At 55.3% G+C, this 20,256-nt stretch overlaps 1 protein-coding gene across 5 annotated transcripts; it reads left to right on the top strand.

Moving 5' to 3' along the window:
- Nucleotides 1-18,103, top strand: LOC127574798 (epoxide hydrolase 1-like). 5 transcript variants are annotated; one of them, XM_052024156.1, is made up of 9 exons: nucleotides 1-29; nucleotides 6,420-6,615; nucleotides 8,958-9,138; nucleotides 10,927-11,154; nucleotides 12,549-12,678; nucleotides 13,063-13,274; nucleotides 14,148-14,256; nucleotides 16,002-16,127; nucleotides 17,614-18,103. In XM_052024156.1, the coding sequence occupies exons 2-9, from the start codon at nucleotides 6,436-6,438 to the stop codon at nucleotides 17,816-17,818; spliced, it is 1,371 nt and encodes a 456-aa protein (XP_051880116.1). In that variant the 5' UTR covers nucleotides 1-29; nucleotides 6,420-6,435; the 3' UTR covers nucleotides 17,819-18,103. The 5 variants fall into 5 exon arrangements, with proteins under 5 accessions (XP_051880116.1, XP_051880120.1, XP_051880117.1 ...); XM_052024160.1 differs by having other exon boundaries at nucleotides 17,525-18,103; XM_052024157.1 differs by lacking the exon at nucleotides 1-29 and adding an exon at nucleotides 670-698.
- Nucleotides 18,104-20,256: the final 2,153 nt, after the last annotated feature.

Below are 20,256 nucleotides of genomic sequence, written 5' to 3'. Positions count from 1 at the left end.
GCTCCCAGCCCAGGCCGGGACAGTCTGCGGTAGGTGTCGGTGCGCCGGGCCGCTCCCGGGGGGGGGGACGGGCCGGGCCGGGCCGCTGCGGGGGGGGGGGAGGTCTGCAGCAGGGTGCACGGGTCCCCGCCACCCCCTTCCTCCCCACCCCCCCACTCCCTCCCCTCTCTGGGCAGCTCTGGACCTTGCACCGGGCAGCGGTTGCAGACCCGCGGCTCTGCGTCTGGGTCGTGCTCCGGGTGGGGGGGGGGGGGGATGTCTCAGGCTGCAGAAGTTGCCCCTCGCTGGAATGGCTGCACCTCCCCCCCCCCCCCCCCGCCACTCAGCCTGGAGAACCCCCGCCCCCCCCCCTTCTGTCCCCCTCACAGATTAATTTAAATCACTGCCGTCTCCGCTCGGTGAACGAGCTCCTCTCTGTCCCCCCCCCACACCCCCCACCAGACACACCCCCCACACCCCCCCAACCCCCACACACCCCCAACCCCACCGCACCCCCCCCCCCCCCCGCTCCCGTCCACTGGCTGCGCTGTGTGTTGCTGCAGGTCCCCCTACACCCCCCCGGCCCCCCACCCCCCCACATACACCCCCGGCCCCTCCCCACCCGCTCCCGTCCACTGGCTGCGCTGTTTCCCCGCCCCCCGGACTACAAGTCCCAGAGGGCAGCGCCCCGCTCCCAGCCCAGGCCGGGACAGTCTGCGGTAGGTGTCGGTGCGCCGGGCCGCTCCCGGGGGGGGACGGGACGGGCCGGGCCGGGCCGCTGGGGGGAGGTCTGCAGCAGGGTGCACGGGTCCCCGCCGCCCCCTCCCTTCCCCCTACCTCCACCTCCTCCCCTCCCTCTCCCCCCTTCCCCCAACCCCTCTCCCCCTCCCTCCCCTCCCCACCCCCCCTCCCTCCCCTCCCCACCCCCCCTCCCCTCTCCTCTCTGGGCTGCCTGTCAATCAGCTCTGGACCTTGCACCGGGCAGCAGTTGCAGACCCGCGGCTCTGCGTCTGGGTCGTGCTCCGGGTGGGGGTGGGGGGGGGGGGATGTCTCAGGCTGCAGAAGTTGCCCCTCGCTGGAATGGCTGCACCTCCCCCCCCCCCCGCCACTCAGCCTGGAGAACCCCCGCCCCAGCCCAGCCCCCCTCCTGTCCCCCTCACAGATTAACTTAAATCACTGCCGTCTCCGCTCGGTGAACGAGCTCCTCTCTGTACCCCCCCCCCCACCCCCCCACCCCCCCCACCCCACCCCACCCCACCCCACCCCACCCTCTTGATCCTGAGCACCTTGGTGCAGCCTCCCGCTGATCCCCTGCTCCTTGCCCCGGGTGTGGTGAGCAGAGGTGCCACCCCTGTGCCAGCTCTGACCCCAGCCGTGGGACACATTGGGCAACCGTGGCCTCGCTGCTCTCGCAATTGGTGCTCAGCCGGTAAGAGTTGACGTTCAGCTGCCTTCTGAAGTGCCCTCTCTCCGCGCCCCCCCCCCCCCCCCCCCCCACCAGAGTCCACGGGTCTGATCCAGTTACTGTCCCTCTTCACCCGCCTGTCTCCCGGCCAGAGTTCCCCTTGTCTTCGCCTTTCATTCACCAGCCTCCAGGGTGACACTGGCACCCACTGCCCTCCCCTCAAACCTTTCCCTCTGCCACTCAGGCGTTGCCGGGCCTTTGATGAGACCACAGCAGGTACCACGGACGGACTGGTTCCAGGGATGGTGGGTCAGACTGTAAGGACAGGCTGACCGGACTGCTGTCCTTTGGGAAGACAAACTTGCACTGAATGGTCGTGTGCCCTGCGGAATGTCGTAGAACAGAGAGACCTAGGAGTTTGAGTACGTGGTTCCCGGAAAGTGGCTTCACAGGTAGACAGGGTGGTGAAGAAGGCTTTTGGCAGGCTGGCCTTCATCAGCTGCAGTTCTACGAGACGTTGGTGAGACCGCACCTGGAGTACTGCGTACAGTTTTGGTCGCCCTGACGTCATTAAGCTGGAAAGAGTGCATGGAGATTTATGACGATGTTGCCAGGACTCGGGAGAGGTTGCGCAGGCTGGGACTTTATTCCTTGGAGCGTAGGAGACTGAGGGGTGACCTTACAGAGGTGTACAAAATCATGAGGGGCATAGACAGGGTGAATGCACTCAGTCTTTTACCCCAGGGTTGGGGAATCAAGAACGAGACACAGGTTTAAGGTGAGAGGGGAGAGATTTAATAGGGACCTGAGGGGCAACTTTTCACGCAGTGGGTGGTGGGGGTGTGGAGTGAGCTGCCAGAGGAAGTGGGTGAGGCAGGTACAGTTACAACATTTAAAAGACATTTGGACAGGTACATGGCTAGGAAAGATTTAGAGGGACGTGGGCAAATGGGACCAGCTTAGGTGGGTGAGCATGCACAAGTTGGGCCAAAGGGTCTGTCCGTGCTGTGTGGCTCCGTGGCAGGAACTGTATGTTTTCTTTAGCAATGAGAGGAGATCACATTGAAACTTGGAAGATCCTTGCACGGTTTGAAGGTCTGGATGTCAGGAGGATGTTTCCCTTGGCTGGGGGGGTCTGAGACGTGGTGACAGCGGGCGGTGAGCTGGTGAACAATAAACTGCCCAAGTCCTTCCAGAATGGAGGCCGACAGACTTCTGGTCTTGAAGGAATCGAGGGGGGTGCCAGGGAACGGAAGTGGGGTGACCTTGATAACTGGAGCAGGTTCGGGGCGGCTGGTGGATTCCTGCTCCGGATACGCTTTGTGTATTTATTGGGTGTCTTCAGATCCACCTGTTGATGGATTTCCCACGCACTTGTATCCGGAAGCCTCGAACGTGCATGGTGTGGCAGAATCTGTGGCTCAGAATTCCAAAGGCAGGGAATTCCAAAAATCCACAGCTCTTTTAGAGAGAGAAATTCCTCTTCCTCTCTGTCTCCAATGGCCGACTTCTCCAGAGACGGGAGATGGCCCTCGCCGTCCGCTCCTGCAGCTCCCGAGATCTTCCACATTGCAGTGAGACCAGTGGCGTCCCGAAGCCCGTCCACTGCCTACAAGGCATGAGTCAGGAGTGCGATGGAACACTCGGTACTTGCCTGGGCGAGCGGAAGCTCCGACGGCTCCTGAGGAAGTCAACGCCATCCAGGACCAAGCCGCCCCTTGGTGGGCACCCCATCCACCTCCCTCCACACTCGCTTGTTTCAATGGGAGGTGGGCGGGGGAAGCGGGCACGGGATGCTGGCACATCTGAGTCACGGATTAACCAGGCCTGGGCATACACCATCGTCCCTTCGTTGTTGCTGGGAACTCCCTCTCCAACAGTGCTTTGGGAGAGCATTTACCAGAGGATTGAAGTGGTCAAGGTCGTTTATTGTCATCTGCACAGGTGCAACGAAAAACTTACTTGCAACAACATTCACGCGAAAAACATAAGTTAATAAGAGAAAATTAGAATAGGCATAAATTATGAGAGAAAGAACTGAATTAGAACAAAACAAGGTCCATTGTAGTGCAAAGTGGTCCCAGTGTCGCTGTACTGAGGTATACCGAGTAGGCTTGTGCCGGTTGGGTCAAGAACCGAATGGTTGAAGGGAAGTCGCTGTTCCTGAACCTGGTGGTGTGGGGACTTCAGGCTTCTGTACCTCCTGCCCGATGGGAGCTGATGGACGGGCAGTTAGGGATGGGCAATATGTGCTGGCTGTGCCAGGGATGGTCTTGACATGCAAGTTGGTAAATAAAGACAGGGATCAAAACGCCCATTTAATAATTCTCTCAGTTTCTCCTGTGTCTGTCTGTAAGGGTCTGCGTTTACCCCTGTGAACCTTTTTCCTTTTACACGCCTGTAGCAGCTTTCCCAGTGCGTCTACACGCCCTTGCTTAGTTTATTCTCACTTTCTATTCTCCCTCCAGCAGTATTTTTGTGCCATCCTTTGCTGACCTTGGACGTCCTGTTGTTTTGGCCACGTGTTCTACCCGTAAGGTGGTAATGGTTGGAATTGAAACCCTCTTTGATGGGGGGGGGGGGGTTCCTGTTCACAAGATCACGAGACAAGGGAGCAGAAGTAGGCCATTCGGCCCATTGAGTTGTCGAATTCGGTCGGAGAGAAGACTCAAAAGACCACTGTTCTCATTCAATCTCTTTATTACTTGATCCGAGGAGAGAGGACCAAGCCAGGCACCTACGTCCCGGACCGGGTGGTCTCTGAGATACATTGATCTACATACATTCTTATACTTTTTCAGAGATGCAAACAATTACCATACAAGGAATGATCATGCATTAGTCAGGCAGCATGGCACTTATTTTCTACATCATGATCGGTTACAGACAAAGGAATTTACTTAAAAAAGTTACTACTTCTACTAAAGCCATAGTTCCTTAATCTTTTCAGACCATCTGGTTCCACCGGTTATCTTTGTATACATAAGGTTCCTCATGGTATCCTCAGGGTCAGTTTAGTGGAGCAAGAGTCAATTGTGCAGACTTGCTGAGACAGGAACTGATTGTACTGGTACTATCATACCTCAAGGCTGCAGAAAACTAGCTGAAGCAAACAAAATCTCTGGAGCAAGGCACTGCAAAGTGAAGCACAGCTATTTCAAGCAGTCTATTACAGCCATACTGATGTAGCCTTTAATTCACGTCTCAGGGCTCACAATCTTTTACTCTCCTAACCTTTCCTTATACATTATACACATTATCAGAGTCTGCTCCATGAGGGAAAAAAAGGAAAAAAAGAAAAAAAATTTTATTCAGTCCCAATTTCCGGCCTTATCCCCATATCCCTTGATACCTTGACTAATTAGATACCTGTCAATCTCCTCCTTAAACACCCCCAATGATCTGGCCTCCACTGCTGTACATGGCAAAGAATTCCATAAATTCACTACCCTCTGGCTAAAGAAATTTCTCCTCATCTCTGTTTTAAACCGGTACCCTCTAATTCTAAGATTGTGCCCTCTGGTCCTGGACTCACCCACATCTTAGCCACATCTACTCTGTCCAGTCCTTTCAACATTCTATATGTTTCTATGAGGTCCCCTCTCATTCTTCTGTACTCCAGTGAGTACAGTCCAAGAGCCGACAAACGCTCATCGTATGTAAGCCCTTTCGTTCCGGGAATCATCCTTGTAAATCTCCTCTGAACCCTCTCCAACATCAGCACATCCTTCCTAAGATACGGGGCCCAAAACTGTACACAGTATTCCAAATGAGGCCTCACCAATGCCCCATAGAGCCTCATCAACACTTCCTTACTTTTATACACTATACCTCTTGAAATGAAAGCATTTGCTTTCCTTACTGCTGATCTGCATTCCTTAAAGGAGTGCACGTTCACTGCAACTTATAGGAAATAGAACATTCCAGCACAGTACAGGCCCTTCAGCCCACAATGTTGTGCCGGCATTTTATCCTGCTCTAAGATCTACCTAACCCTTCCCTCCCACATAGCCCCCCATTTCTCTATCATTCATGTGTCTATCTAAGAGTCTCTTAAATGTCCCTAATGTATCTGCCCCCACAACCTCTGCCGGCAGTGTGTTCCACACACCCACCGCTCTCTGTGTAAAAAAAAAACTTACCCCTGACATCCCCCTTATACCTTCCTCCAATCACCTTAAAATTATGTCCCCTCGTGTTAGCCATTGTCATCCTGGGAAAAAGTCTCTGACTGTCCACTCGATCTATGCCTCTTATCATCTTGTACACCTCTATCAGGTCACCTCTCATCCTCCTCCTCTCCAAAGAGAAAAGCCCGAGCTCACTCAACCTATCCTCATAAGACATGCTCTGCAATCCAGGCAGCATCCTGGTAAATCTCCTCTGCACTCTCTCTAAAGCTTCCACATCCTCCTGTAATGCGGCGACCAGAACTGAACACAATCATTAATTATTTCTTTAACTGTTTTCATTCTGCTAATTGTCCTTCCCATCTTCTAACTCAGTTTCCCAATCCCTTGATCCTGGCCACCGGCGCCGTCTGTGTGGAGTTTGCACGCTCTCCCTCCGAGCACATGGGTTTCCCCTGGGTGCTCCGGTTCCCTCCCACCCCCCAAACAACGAGCGGGTTGGTAGGTTAATTGGCCGCCATGAATGGCCCTGGTGTGTGGGTGAGTGGTGGATTCTAGCAGGAGTTGATGGGAATGTGGGGGAGGATAAACAGAGTAGGCAGGATGAGTGTGGGCTTGGTGTGTCTGTGCAGTATCTCACTAACTCTGCCTTGGGCAATTCACCCCCTTGCATATGTTTGTAATTTGGCTTCAGTGCCCAAGTTTTGGACTTAATCACATCACCCTCAAACGCAGTGTAGAATTTCATCACATTATGATCACTCTTCCCCAAAGACTGCAGTGCTGGGCTTCGGTTGAAGGTGACTCCTGTGGCATCCACGATCAGTGTGATGGCAGCAGACCTCGGGGGGTGATGTAAACCAGGTCTTTCTCTCTCACTGATGCGCCTGTCTCCTCCTCCCTAGATCCAACCTCTCCGAGATGTTGCTCCTGATCTTCACTGTGGTCCTCGGAGCTCTCCTTTATTACTTGTTTTGGCGTGAGAGCCCCAGGACCATCCCAGAGGGTGACGGCTGGTGGGGGGAGGGGGACCGGCCGGATTCGGAGGAGGATGAACGCGTCGAGCCCTTCAGAATTGAAGTGTCAGAGCAAATGATCCAGGTAACGGCGGAAACCCAGGTCCAAACTAGTAATGTAACTAGTAACCTAGCGGTAACGGGGCCGGTGACTGACCAGGCACTCGTAACCAAACCTGCTGGTGTTACAGGAACAGAGGGGGGACCTTCAGTCTGACCCCACCCCTTGAGCTGTTGGGGCAGGTCACAGGCTGCTTGGCTGTGGAGGAAGGGTGTGAGCTGGTTCACCGGATGGAAGGGGGCCTGAGGGGTGAGGAGGGAATCCTGGCCTGTGTGTGAGGCCAGACCCACGGCAGCAGGTGACTCGGGAATGGCTCAGTGCGCCACTCTGAGGGCTGTTGGAGATGGGCAACAGATAGCCCTTCACACTCCGCCCTGTACGTCGACACTGGGTAGGCGGCTTGTTCCACATACCCACCAACTTCCGTGTGAAGAAAGAAAATGAGCCCTTAGATCTCCTTTAAGTTTCTCCCCCACTAAACTCTGTAGTTCTAGACTCCCCTGAATTGCAAAACAGACTCGATCTACGTTCCTGCATAATTTTAAAACCTCCATCCCAGTGGGAATAATCCCAGTCTATCCAATCCCTCCATTCCAGGCAACATCCTGGTGAATCCCTTCTGTACTCTCTCCGCTGTTACCTTCCTGTGTGCGCTGACCAGAACTGTACACAGTGCTCTGAGTGCGGACTAACCGACGGTTTGTACGGCTGCAACATGACTTCCCGACTCTTATCCGCCTGTGTTGACACTTAACATAAGATTTCTTTATTAGTCACATGTACATCGCAACACACGGTGAACTGCACCTTTTACATAGAGTGTTCTGGGGGCAGCCTGCAAGTGTCGCCACGCTTCCGGCGCCAACATAGCATGCCCACAACTTCCTAACCTGTACGTCTTTGGAATGTGGGAGGAAACCAGAGCAACTGGAGGAAACCCACGCAGACACGGGGAGAACGTACAAATTCCTTACAGACAGCGGCCGGATTTGAACCCGGGTTGCTGGTGCTGTAAAGCGTCCCGCTGTATATTTGGACCTTCTTCCCGTCCTCAACTCCACCAGTCTTCGAGTCATCGTGAAACTTGCTCATCAGACCACCTACATCCTCTGCCAGGCTGTAGGAAGGAGCTCATTAAACTGGAAAAGGTGCAGCAAAGATTCACTCGGATGTTACCGGGACTCGAGGGCTTGAGTTATAAGGACAGGCTGGGACTGATTTCCCTGGGGTGAAGGAGGCTGAGGGGTGACCTTATGGAGGTTTATAAAATCATGAGGGGCGTGGATAAGGTGGATGGTCACGGTCTTTTCCCCAGGGTAGGGGAGTCTAAAACTAGAGGGCACAGGTTTATGGTGAGCGGGGAAAGATTTAAAGGGGAGCTGAGGGGCAACTGTTTCCACACAGAGGGTGGTGGGTGTGTGGAACGAGCTGCCAGAGGAAGTGGGAGAGGCGGGTATAGTTACAACGTTTAAAAGACACTTGGGCAGGTCCACGGAGAGGAAAGGTTTGGAGGGACATGGGCCAAACACAGGCATAGGGGACTAGTTTTGATTGGCATCTTGGTTAGCATGGACCAGTTGGGCCAAAGGGCCTGTTTCTGTGCTCTATGACTCCAAGACAACAGATTCCCCCAGAAGGACATAACTGAACCAGGGATCAGTGAGATCCTTCAGGGGGAATTTCTCAGTGGCACCAGTCCCGAGGCTACTCACTGGTTTATCCCGAATTCCAGATGATTAACTCCCCCAGATGCCGTGGTGAGATTTGTCCCCGGGTCTCGGGACTGTTGGTGCCAGCTCTCCGGATGACCAGTAATTTACCTGTTCACCAGCACCTCATGTTCCCAGGTACCCGTCGGCAAATGTAACTGTACCGTGTGCCAGGGCTGACTGACCCCAGTGGTGGGGAACGGTGCAGGTGTAGTCTGACTGTGGGTGGTTGTAGGGCTGAACGATTCAACCTGACACCAAGGTTTGGCTGTCTTGGGGAAGGGTGTTGGGGTCGATTTGGTGTGTGTTTGTTTGTTGGGCCTGTTGACAGGGTGTGTGCATGCACTTGTTCAGGCTTCTCAGTATACGTGTGTGTGTGTGTGTGTGTGTGTGCATCTATTCAGGCTTGTCTCTGTGTGTATACAGTATATGTATGTGTGTATACACGTGTGTATACATATACATGTGTGTATATGTGTGTGTGTATACTGTATATATGTGCGTGTGTCTGCATGTGTATATAGGTGCGCGTGTGTGTGCGTGCAGGTGTGTGTGTGCGTGCAGGTGTGTGTGTGCGTGCAGGTGTATGTGCGTGCAGGTGTGTGTGTGTGTACAGGTGAACCAGCCCATTTGAGGTGTTGTCTGACTGACCTCCAGGACCTGCACAGCCGGCTGGACAACAGCCGCTTCACCCCCTCACTGGAGAACAGCCGCTTTCACTACGGCTTTAACTCCGCCTACCTGAGGAAGCTGGTGTCCTATTGGAGGAACGACTATGATTGGCGGAAGCAGGTGACGCTGCTCAATGGCTTCCCTCAGTTCAGAACCAGGATCGAAGGTGGGTCCCTCGGTCCGTGGAGGGGAGGGTCCCTCGGTCCCTGCCGGGGGGGTGGAGGGGAGGGTCTCTCAGTTCCTGCCAGGGGGGTGGAGGGGAGGGTCGGTCCCTGCCGGGAGGGTGGAGGGGAGGGTCCCTCGGTCCCTGCCAGGGGGGGTGGAGGGGAGGGTCCCTCGGTCCCTGCTGGGGTGGGGGGTGGGGTCCCAGTCTGCGGTGAGACATTGGGACGGGGGTGGTGGGTGGGGATGTAGGCGGGGGGGTGTTTGCCAGGAGTTTCGGGACAGCGACTGAGGGCAGGACGCAGACCTTGTATTGAGGGGTTCTCGGGGTCCTGAGGGACCCAAAGATCCTTGAAGGGGCAGCACAGGTAGATAACATGGTTGAGCAGGTGTGGGGGGAACAAAGACGGTGCAGGGGGGAGTCACCAGGAGCAACAAACAATCTGCTGGATTTACTCAGCGGGTCGGGCAGCATCTGTGGGGGGAGAAGGAATTGTCGACACTTCGGATCAAAACCTGCATCGGGACTGGAGGAGAGGGGAGATTGGGGGGGGGGGGGGTGAGGGTAGGGAGAGGAGTCTGAGGCCGGCTCTCTCTGCACGACGGATTCCGCTCCACAGCTCCCTGAAAGTGGCCACGGGAGTAGCCAGGGTGGTGACGAAGGCGGGCGGCACGCTTGCTGTCATCGGTCGGGGCACTGAGTTCAACGGTCAACAAGTGGTACTGCAGCTGTAGAACACTCTGGTCAGGCCACACTTGGAGCACTGTGGGCAGTTCTGGTCGCCCCATCACAGGGAGGATGTGGAGGCTTTGGAGAGGGTGCAGAAGAGGTTCACCAGCATGCTGCCTGGATTAGAGGGTAGGAGCTGTAAGGAGAGGTTGGACAAACTTGGGTTGTTTTCTCTGGAGCGGCGGAGGCTGAGGGGAGACCTGATAGAGGTTTGTAAAATTACAAGAGGCACAGATAGGGTAGACAGCCGGGATCTTTTCCCAGGGTTGAAATATCTAATACCAGAGGACATGCATTTAAGGTGAGAGCGGTTGTTTAGAGGAGATGTGCGGGGCAAGTTTTTTACACAGAGAGCGGTGGGTGCCTGGAGTGCACTGCCAGGGGTGGTGGTGGAGGCAGATACAATGGAGGGTTTAAGAGGCTGTTAGACAGACACATGAATCTGCAGGGAACGGAGGGATGTGGGTCATGTGCAAGCAGAAGGGATTCAGTTTCATCGTGTGGGCCGAAGGGCCTGTTCCTGTGCTGTCCTGTGTAGTGATGGGCAGGAAGGGAGGGGCAGGGATTGGGACACAGTGGCCAGTGGATGATGGATGGAGGCAGGATCTCCCCCCAGCTCACTGCATCTTCCCCACTTCCCCAGTTTTTCCCCAATCCCCCCCTCTCCCTCCCCCCCTCTCCCTCCCCCTCTCCCTCCCCTCTCCCCCTCTCCCTCTCTCCCCCCTCTCCCTCTCCCCCCTCTCCGTCCCCCTCTCTCCCCTACTCCCTCTCTCCCCTACTCCGTCTCCGTCCCCCTCTCCCCCTCTCCCACTCTCCCCCTCGCCTTCCATCCACCTGTCGCCATCTCCCGGGGACCTGCCGCCCTCCCGGACCCTCGTGAGGAAGTGGAGACCCCACACACACCGAGTGTTGGCATCAGGAACGCAGTGGTGGGAGGAGGCGGATACGGTCGCTGTATTTAACAGACGGCAGACGGGGTCGGCGCAGGTGGCCACAGAGGTCAGCAGGGAGGAGATGGGCCGAAGGGCCTGTTGCTGTGCTGACGTTGCCCTTGGTTTCCAGGGCTGCAGGTGCATTTTGTCCACGTGAAGCCGGCTCTCGCTCCCCCGGACGGGACGGTCTGCGCCCTGCTGCTGATCCACGGCTGGCCTGGCTCCTTCTATGAGTTCTACAAGCTGATGTCCCGCCTGACGGAGCCTGGTGGTCGGGGCCGGGACCAGGAGCCGGCCTTCGAGGTGGTCTGTCCCTCCATCCCGGGGTACGGCTTCTCTGAGGCACCACGCAAGCAAGGTGAGGGTCCCACTGCCTGAACCACCCCCCTGCCCTGGGGGTTCCCGCTGCCCCCCCCCCCCCCCCCCACCGGGGATTCCCACTGCCCGACTCCCACTGGGGAGTCGATCGAGTGCTGGCACATGATGATGGGACGGGACGGGGTGCTGGGGGATGGGATGGGGTGCTGGGACGTGGGATGGGGACGGGACGGGGTGCTGGGGGATGGGATGGGGTGCTGGGACGTGGGATGGGGACGGGACGGGGTGATGGGGGACGGGATGGGGTGCTGGGACGTGGGATGGGGACGGGACGGGGTGATGGTGGACGGGATGGGGTGCTGGGACTTGATGGGACGGGACGGGGTGCTGGGGGATGGGATGGGGTGCTGGGACTTGATGATGGGACGGGACGGGGTGATGGGGGACGGGATGGGGTGCTGGGACTTGATGATGGGATGGGACGGGGTGATGGGGGACGGGATGGGGTGCTGGGACTTGATGATGGGACGGGACGGGGTGCTGGGGGACGGGATGGGGTGCTGGGACGTGGGATGGGGACGGGACGGGGTGATGGGGGACGGGATGGGGTGATGGGGGACGGGATGGGGTGCTGGGACTTGATGATGGGACGGGACGGGGTGCTGGGGGATGGGATGGGGTGCTGGGACTTGATGATGGGACGGGACGGGGTGCTGGGGGACGGGATGGGGTGCTGGGACTTGATGGGATGGGACGGGGTGATGGGGGACGGGATGGGGTGCTGGGACGTGGGATGGGGACGGGACGGGGTGATGGGGGACGGGATGGGGTGCTGGGACTTGATGATGGGACGGGGTGATGGGGGACGGGATGGGGTGCTGGGACTTGATGGGACGGGACGGGGTGATGGGGGACGGGGTGGGTTGCTGGGACTTGATGATGGGACGGGATGGGGTGATGGGGGACGGGATGGGGTGCTGGGACTTGATGGGACGGGACGGGGTGATGGGGGACGGGATGGGGTGCTGGGACGTGGGATGGGGACGGGACCGGGTGATGGGGGATGGGATGGGGTGCTGGGACTTGATGATGGGACGGGACGGAGTGATGGGGGACGGGATGGGGTGCTGGGACGTGGGATGGGGACGGGACGGGGTGATGGGGGACGGGATGGGGTGCTGGGACTTGATGATGGGACGGGACGGGGTGATGGGGGACGGGATGGGATGCTGGGACGTGGGATGGGGATGGGACGGGGTGATGGGGGACGGGATGGGGTGCTGGGACTTGATGATGGGACGGGACGGGGTGATGGTGGACGGGATGGGGTGCTGGGACTTGATGGGACGGGACGGGGTGATGGGGGACGGGATGGGGTGCTGGGACGTGGGATGGGGACGGACAAGGTGCTGTAACGCGCTCCCCTGTCCACAGGCTTCGATACGGTTTGCGCCGCCCGCATTTTCCACAAACTGATGCGGCGTTTGGGCCTGGAGCGTTTCTACCTGCACGGAGGGGACTGGGGCTCCCTCATCGCCACCAACATGGCCCAGATGTTCCCCCAGTGCGTCCAGGTCATCGGGTGCCGGGGGAGAGGGATGGGATGGGGTGCGGTGGAGTGGGGAGGGGTGAGAAGAAGGGGGCAGGAGGGAGGGAGGGGAGGGAGAGGGAGACGGGTGTGGGAGGGAAGGGAGTGAGAGGGGGGTGGGAGGGAGGGGAGGGAGACGGAGGGGAGGGAGAGGGAGGTGGGGGTGGGAGGGAGGGGAGGGGAGGGATGGGGGAGGGACAGTTGTGGGGAAGGGGGATGGGAAGTTGTGGTCTCACCCAGGACTGTGCTGAGTCTCCTCGTGGGGAGCGAGTGAGGCTGAATTTTTGCCCCTCCCTCCCCACTGACCTTCTCCACCCCTCCCTACCCCTCCCCGTTGACCATCCCCACTTGTCCCCTCAGGAGGGTGATGGGCATCCACCTGAACTTCTTCCCAGTGTCGAGGCTGGGACTGCAAACACTGCCCTCCTTGCTCCTGGGGTCCTACCTGCCGTCCCTGTTTGGATTCTCACCGACCGACGTAGAACGGATGTTCCCCTTCAGGAAGAACATCTACGACATGTTGAAGGAGTCGGGGTACATGCACATCCAGGGAACGAAACCGGACACACCAGGTAAACATCGGGCCGAGGGAACGGCCGCCGGCCCTGGGGCAGCACGCAGCAGTAACTGGGATTCAGGGGGTTGGCCTGTGTCACCGACAGGGGGTCACTCACAGGTGGGAACTAATCTGGGGGTTCGGGCGGTTTGTACATGGAATAACAGATCCCCGGGAGTGGGTTACAGGCTGGGAACTAATCCGGGAGGTTGGGGGGTTTATATATCGAACAGCAGATTCTCAGGAGTGAGTTACAGGTGGGAACTAATCCAGGGGTTCGGGGTGGGTCTATCTAGAACAGCAGATACCCCGGGAGTGGGTTACAGGTTGGGAACTAATATTGGGGTTCGGGGGTTTATATATAGAATAACGGATCCCTGGGTGTGAGTTACAGGGTGTGAACTAATCCAGGGCTTTGGGGGGTTTATATATAGAATAACAGATCTCTGGGTGTGAGTTACAGGCTGGGATCTAATCCAGGGGTTTGGGGAGTTTATATACAGAACAACGGATCCCTGTGGGTGTGTAACCAGCTACCATTTGATTCTCTCGTTTGGTGGTGTTATATCCATAACAACGGGTACTCAGGATAGGCTCCAGGCTGGACCTGATCCAGGGATGTGAGTTATACTGAGTGGCAGAGTTGGTATCTCCAGTTATTATGGGAATATGTTACCCGATGAAAGTTCACCAAGATCTGTGGGATTGGGAGGTGTAGCCTGGAAGCTACCTTTGGAATATCCTGGAGCAAGTACTTTTGGAGGGATCCGGTGGTTTCGATGTTTGCGCGGGAGTTTGCTACAGCTTGGAGTCGGTTTGGTGGGCTCTGGGTTCACACAGGGAGTCACCTGGGACACAGGTACAACACGGCTGTTTCCCTGCTTCACAGGTTATGCTCTCACTGACTCCCCTGTGGGACTGGCTGCCTACATCCTGGAGAAGTTCTCCAGCTGGACCAACTTGGCTTTCCGTGACCTGGATGACGGGGGATTGGACAGGTGGGACTTCCCGACGTTCTCCCCCATGTATTCTCTTTGGTGACAAGTCCTGGCCTCGAATTCCGCACTTCAGCTGTGTGGCTGAGTACTGGGGTTGGGCTGTTATGTTGTTGTTGTAGAGACGTTGGTGAGGCCACATTTGGAATATTGTGTTCCGGTTTGGTCACCCTGCTATAGGAAAGATGCCAATAAACTGGATAGAGAGCAGAGGAGATTTACGAGGATGTTTCTGGGACTCGAGGGACTGAGTTATGGAGAGAGGTTGGGCAGGTTGGGACTGTTTTCATTGGACCATAGGAGAATGAGGGGTGATCTTATGGAAGTATATAAAATCATGAGGGGCATAGATGGGGTGAATGGTCTCCGTCTTTTCCCCATGGAACTCGGGAGCATAGGTTTAGGGTGAGACGGGAGAGATTTAATAGGACGGGCAACTTTTTCACCCAGAGGGTAGTCAGTGTATGGAACGAGCTGCCAGAGGGAGTGGGTGAGGCAGGTACATTAACAACATTTAAAAGACACCTGGGCAGGTCCGTGGATGGGAAAGGTTCAGAGGGATATGGGCCAAACGTGGGCAAGTGGGACCAGCTAAGATGGGAATCTTGGTCGGCATGGACCAGTTGGGCCGAAGGGCCTGTTTCCGTGCTGTATTACTCTGTGATCTCGCAGGCACAAGACAGCCCCACCCTGCAGTTCCCAGCTGCACCAGCTCGATCCATGGGAGAGGCTCGAGCGCCGGCCTGGGGAAAGTTACTGAGAAGGTGAAATGAAGAGGGAGAGTGTGGCAACACTCAGCAGGGCAGGCAGCTTCCATGGAGGGAGCATCGGACAGCGCTTCAGGTCAGAGAGCCCCTGACACAACTGGAAGAGGGAGGGAAAAATAATTTATTACAGAGAGGATGGAGGTAAGGTAAATGGGGGATATTATGGTATTACAAATAAAATATTATTATAATGTAATAACACCAGAGGGCACACATTTTAGGTGAGAAGGGGTTAAGTTCAAAGGAGATGTGTGGGGCAAGTTTTTTACCCAGAGAGTGGTGGGTGCCTGGAGTGTGCTGCCAGGGGTGGTGGTGGAGGCAGGTATGAGAGACCCGTTTAAGAGGGTCTTCGATAGGCTCATGAATGTGCAGGGACTGGAGGGACACAGAAAGGATTAGTTTAATTAGGCATCATTAGCTTAATTAGTTCAGCATGACATGGTGGGCCGAAGGGCCTGCTCCTGTGCTGTAATGTTCGATATTCTGCCTCCGATAGGGTGAGGTCAGGGTTGCCATTGGGGATAAGCCGTCAGTGAGGTTGAGCCGTTGATGAGAGAGAGCACGGGCAAGGCAATGTGTAAAAGCTGTGAAATGTGGGAACTGCTCAGCAGGTCAGACAGCGTCAGTGGGGAGAGAAAAACTGAGCCCAGTATCACGGGGACGAGCTCCGGCCGGTTCCGATATAGACAGAGGAGGGGAGTTAACTGATAGTGAATCCGGGACAGTGCCACCGGCCCAGACAGAAGCTCGAGGTGTTGTGCCTCGGATGAAATCAGTGACAGAGCGAGTGGGGCCTGAGAGAGCAATCGTGCAGAGAGGCACAAACTGTAGAAAAGGCACATGGCACCAGAACTCGCAGCTGCCCCCCCGCATCCACCCCCAGACCAGGAAGCATCCGCGGTGCGTGCAGCTGGCCTTTATTTATTTGTGTCTCGGACCTTTCACCCCCCCCCCCCCCCCCCCCTCGTGTCCCACTGGCAGGAAGTTCTCCCTGGACGAGCTGTTGACCAATGTGATGATCTACTGGGTGACGGGTTCCATCACCACCTCCATGAGGCTGTACAAGGAGAACCTCAGCGGCAACTTCACGAACAGGATCGATGCGAAGTGAGTGATGGGTGGTGCTGGGGGGCACGGGGTGGGTGACAGCTGGCCGTGAAGCCCCTTCCCTCCTCATACTGTGGTCCAAGGTCCGCCTGCCTCGTGGCTAAATACTTCAGCTACACACTGAATGGGAGTTATGAGGTACACACTCCGAGAGCAAGAGAACACATTCTGGGATTTAATCAGTGTAAACAGACCTTCACCCGGTGTCTGACCCCGGGAGTGTGTGATGGGATGGTGTAGAGGGAGCTTCACCCTGTGTCTGACCCCGGGAGTCTGTGATGGGACAGTGTAGAGGGAGCTTCACCCTGTGTCTGACCCCGGGACTGTGTGACGGGACGGTGCGGAGGGACTGTGTGACGGGACGGTGCGGAGCCTGGTCCGCTCCTTGCTTCTGCTGCCCAGACCTACCTTCATTCTTGCACTGAATGACCTTGTTAAACAATGGTTTAACTTTAAAGTTCGCATCCTCGCTTCCAAACCCCTCCATGGCTTTGCCCAACACCCCCACTCCATCCCTGTAACCCCCTGCAGTCTGACAGCTCTCTGTGATCCCTGCTACCACACACCCTCCCTGACTGCATCTCTCCATCATTGTACCTTCTGCAGCTATTCCTAAGCTCTGGAATTTCTTCTGTAAAGCTCTCAGTCTATGGAGAGTGTTCTTCAATCCTGCCCCTGGACCAATCACACCATCTCCTGAAGTGTCTTGGTGTAAGACCTTCTTGGCCAACTGCCCTGACAGGATGCTTTGCTGTGTTGGTGGAAGTTATTGGTTTATTACTGTAACATGTACCGAGATACAGTGGAAAGCTGCTGTTTTGTCTGCCATCCAGACAGATCATTCATACTTAAGTACATCGAAGTGGTAAAAAGAAAAACGACGCAGAATGAAGTGTTACAGTTACAGAGCAAGTGCAGTGCAGGCAGACAGTAAGGTGCAAGGGGGGCGGCCACGATGAGGTCGATTGTGAGGTCAAGAGTTAACATTTGAGAGATCCATTCAATGGTCTTATAACAGCGGGATAGAAGCTGTCCTTGAGCCCGGTGGTACGTGCTTTCAGGCTTTAGTATCTTCTGCCCGACGGGAGAGGGGAGAAGAGAGAATGTCTGGGGTGGGTGGGGGCTTTGATTATGTTGGCTGCTTTACCGAGGCAGCGAGGAGTGTAGACAGAGTCTATGGAGGGGGGAGGCTGGTTTCTGTGATGTGCTGAGCTGTGTCCACAACTCTCTGCAGTTTCTTGCGGTCTCGGGCAGAGCAGTTGCCGTACTGTGATGCATCAGGTTAGGATGCTTTCTGTGATATATCTGTAAAAATCGGTGAGGGTCAATGGGGACATGCTGAATTTCCTTAGCCTCCTGAGGAAGTAGAGGTGATAATGACCCTTGTTTTCCCTCAGCTCTCTCCCAGGCCCCTGTGTCGAGGGAAGACCCTCAGCTGCTCCCTCCCCTTAGACTCTCTCAGTTTCAGAGGTATTATCCCTTCCAGGGTTGGAGTCTACGTCCCCGCGGGGTTAGCCGCCTTTCCCAATGAACTGATGCACATTCCACTGGCCTGGGCCAAGCAGAAGTACAGGAAGATCGTGTCCTACTCCTACATGTCACGGGGTGGTCACTTCGCTGCCTTTGAGGAGCCCGAGCTGGTCGCTGAAGACCTCGTCCACTTCGTTCGATGTGCGGAAAACAGTGGCTGAGAGATGCAGAGCCCATCTCCGACCCCAATGGGGGACCCCTGCCCCCCCTCCCCACCACATCACCACCTGTGCCTTGTATCCCTGATTGGGAAGCCCTGTTGGATAATCGATCCCATATTCACGAGGCGAAGACAAACCCCTCTACCTTCAGGACAATAATCACCTCCTGCTAACCTGGATAACTCGAACCTTCCATGGCTCGAGTGTAATGGACTCCTCCCGGACAACATTGTCCACCTTTCTACTTCACTGTCAGACTGACAAATAAAACTTAAACATTTCTCACCCCCACTTGCCTTTTTCATTTTCCAAATTCCCTCTTCATTGATTCTCCCTGCTCACAGTTAACCTGGAGACTGCTGGCACTGCCGGCACTCTCACCTCGAGGAGAAAGCTCTGGGGAAGGGGCTCCCACGGTGCTGTTGGGGAGGGAGCTCCCGGCTTGAGATTCGGCGACGGTGAAGGAACGGTGGTCTTTGTAAGGCAGGGTGGTGTGGGGCTGGAAGGGGAAGCTGGACGTGGTGGTGTTCCCCTGCCCCACTGCCCGTCCTTTTTGACGGGAGAGTCCGTGGGTGTGAGACATTCCTGGGGTGGGGGTAACTTCAGTGCATCTTGCAGCAACACTGGGAGATGGGATGGAGAGAACGGATGGTTAGGATGGTGAGTGGGCTTCAACTCAGCGGGCTGCTTTACCCTGGATGGGCGTTAAACTTGAGAATTGTTGGAACTGCATTCATCCACGCAAGTGGAGGGTGTTCCATCACACTCCCGACTTTGTGCCTTGTGGATGGCGGACTGGTGTTTGGGGCATCAGGAGGTCAGTCACTCACCACAGTATACCCGCCTTGGACCTCTTCCTGTAGCCACTGTACTTGTGTGGTTGGTCTGGTTACGTTTCTGATCAATGGACATTCTCAGGATGTTCAAGAGTCAGGAAGTTATGTTGCAGCTTTATAAAACTCTGGCTAGGCCGCATCTGGAGTGTTGCATTCAATTCTGGTCGCCCCGTTACATGGAGGCTGTGGAGGGGGTGCGGAAGAGGTTCACCAGGACGCTGCCTGGATTAGAGGGCATGTGCTATAAGGAGTTGGACAAACTTGGGTTGTTTTCTCTGCAGCAACGGAGGCTGAGGGGAGACCTGATAGAGGTTTATAAAATTATGAGAGGTGCAGGCAGAGTCTCTTTCCCGGGGTAGAGATGTCTACAACTAGAGGGTGTGCATTAAGATGAGAGGGGCTGTTTAGAGGAGACGTGCGGGGCAAGTTTTTTTTTACACAGAGAGTGTTGGGTGCCAGGAATCTGCTGCCAGGGGTGGGGGTGGAGGCAGATACGACAGAGGTGTTTAAAAGGCTCTTAGAGGGGCAGGTGAATGTGCAGGGAATGGAGGGAGGTGCACATTGTGTAGGCAGAAGGGATTAGTTTAGTTTCAGTCTTTAATGAGTTTGGCACAATGTGGTGGGCTGAAGGGCCTGCTCCTGGGCTGTGCTGTTCTGTGGCGACGGTGTGGGACTCGGCGACGGTGATACCAGTGAACGTCGATGGCTACTGAGGAGAGGGAATGTTATGAGCTGGTGACGGATCGGGGAAATACTTTCTTTTCTTTTTCAATATTTTTATTAAATTTCAAATTACTGCAGATAGCAACAGTGATTCTACACATGGTGTGAAGGGATCGGGATCACAATGATAAGTTAACATATACACACACACGGAGTAAGATAATATAATCTGAACCTCCCAATTTCTTACTAAACGAACATGATACAAAAGAATTTGAAAAGAAATTTGATTGGATGAAGAGAGAAGCCCAAAAATAAACAAAGCCAAGAAACCACAGTGGAACGGCAAAGAAGAAACATGATGATACACAAAAGCAAAACCAAACACTTCAAAACAAAAGCTGGGCTGTCATGTCTTTGGTGGAAAAACATCATTACGTTGTTAGCTCCGCTCCTCGATATTCAAATAGAAGGTTATTGAGCGGGATTCGAGAAAGGTCAGCTTACATCATATGGAAACATTGAATAAATGGGCTCCAAACTTCCTCAGATTTAAGCGAAGGATCAACAGTACTACTCCTAATTTTTTCCAAGTTTAAACATGCTATAGTTTGAGAAAACCATTGAAATGTGGTAGGGGGTATTGGATCCTTCCATTTAAATAGGATGGATCTCTTGGCCATTAATGTAACAAATGCAGTCATACGACAAGCAGAATCCATCACTGGAAACCCAAAGTTTGCAGTGATTGGGTGAGGTTGTAAATCAATATTCAATACAATTGAAATAACATTAAAAATGTCATTCCAATATTTTTCCAATATTTTTCCAAAAGAGGGCAGGACCAAATACTGGTGGACAAAGGGAGCTGGGTGTCTGAAAGCTAACGTGAGGTGCAGTGTGCAGACGGGAGGGCAGAAGGTTTTAATGCAAGGATTG

Source organism: Pristis pectinata, chromosome 10 (genome assembly GCF_009764475.1).
Source record: "Pristis pectinata isolate sPriPec2 chromosome 10, sPriPec2.1.pri, whole genome shotgun sequence".
Lineage (NCBI taxonomy): Eukaryota > Metazoa > Chordata > Chondrichthyes > Rhinopristiformes > Pristidae > Pristis > Pristis pectinata.
The sequence above is the reverse complement of the archived record's forward strand: the minus strand, read 5'-3'. Positions and strand labels throughout refer to the sequence as shown.

Coding starts and splice junctions, on each gene's coding strand:
- LOC127574798 (XM_052024156.1), top strand. CDS start 6,436: ATGTTGCTCCTGATCTTCACTGTGGTCCTCGGAGCTCTCCTTTATTAC. Junction 6,616..8,957: donor TGTCAGAGCAAATGATCCAG/GTAACGGCGGAA, acceptor ACTGACCTCCAG/GACCTGCACAGCCGGCTGGA. Junction 13,275..14,147: donor AACGAAACCGGACACACCAG/GTAAACATCGGG, acceptor CCTGCTTCACAG/GTTATGCTCTCACTGACTCC.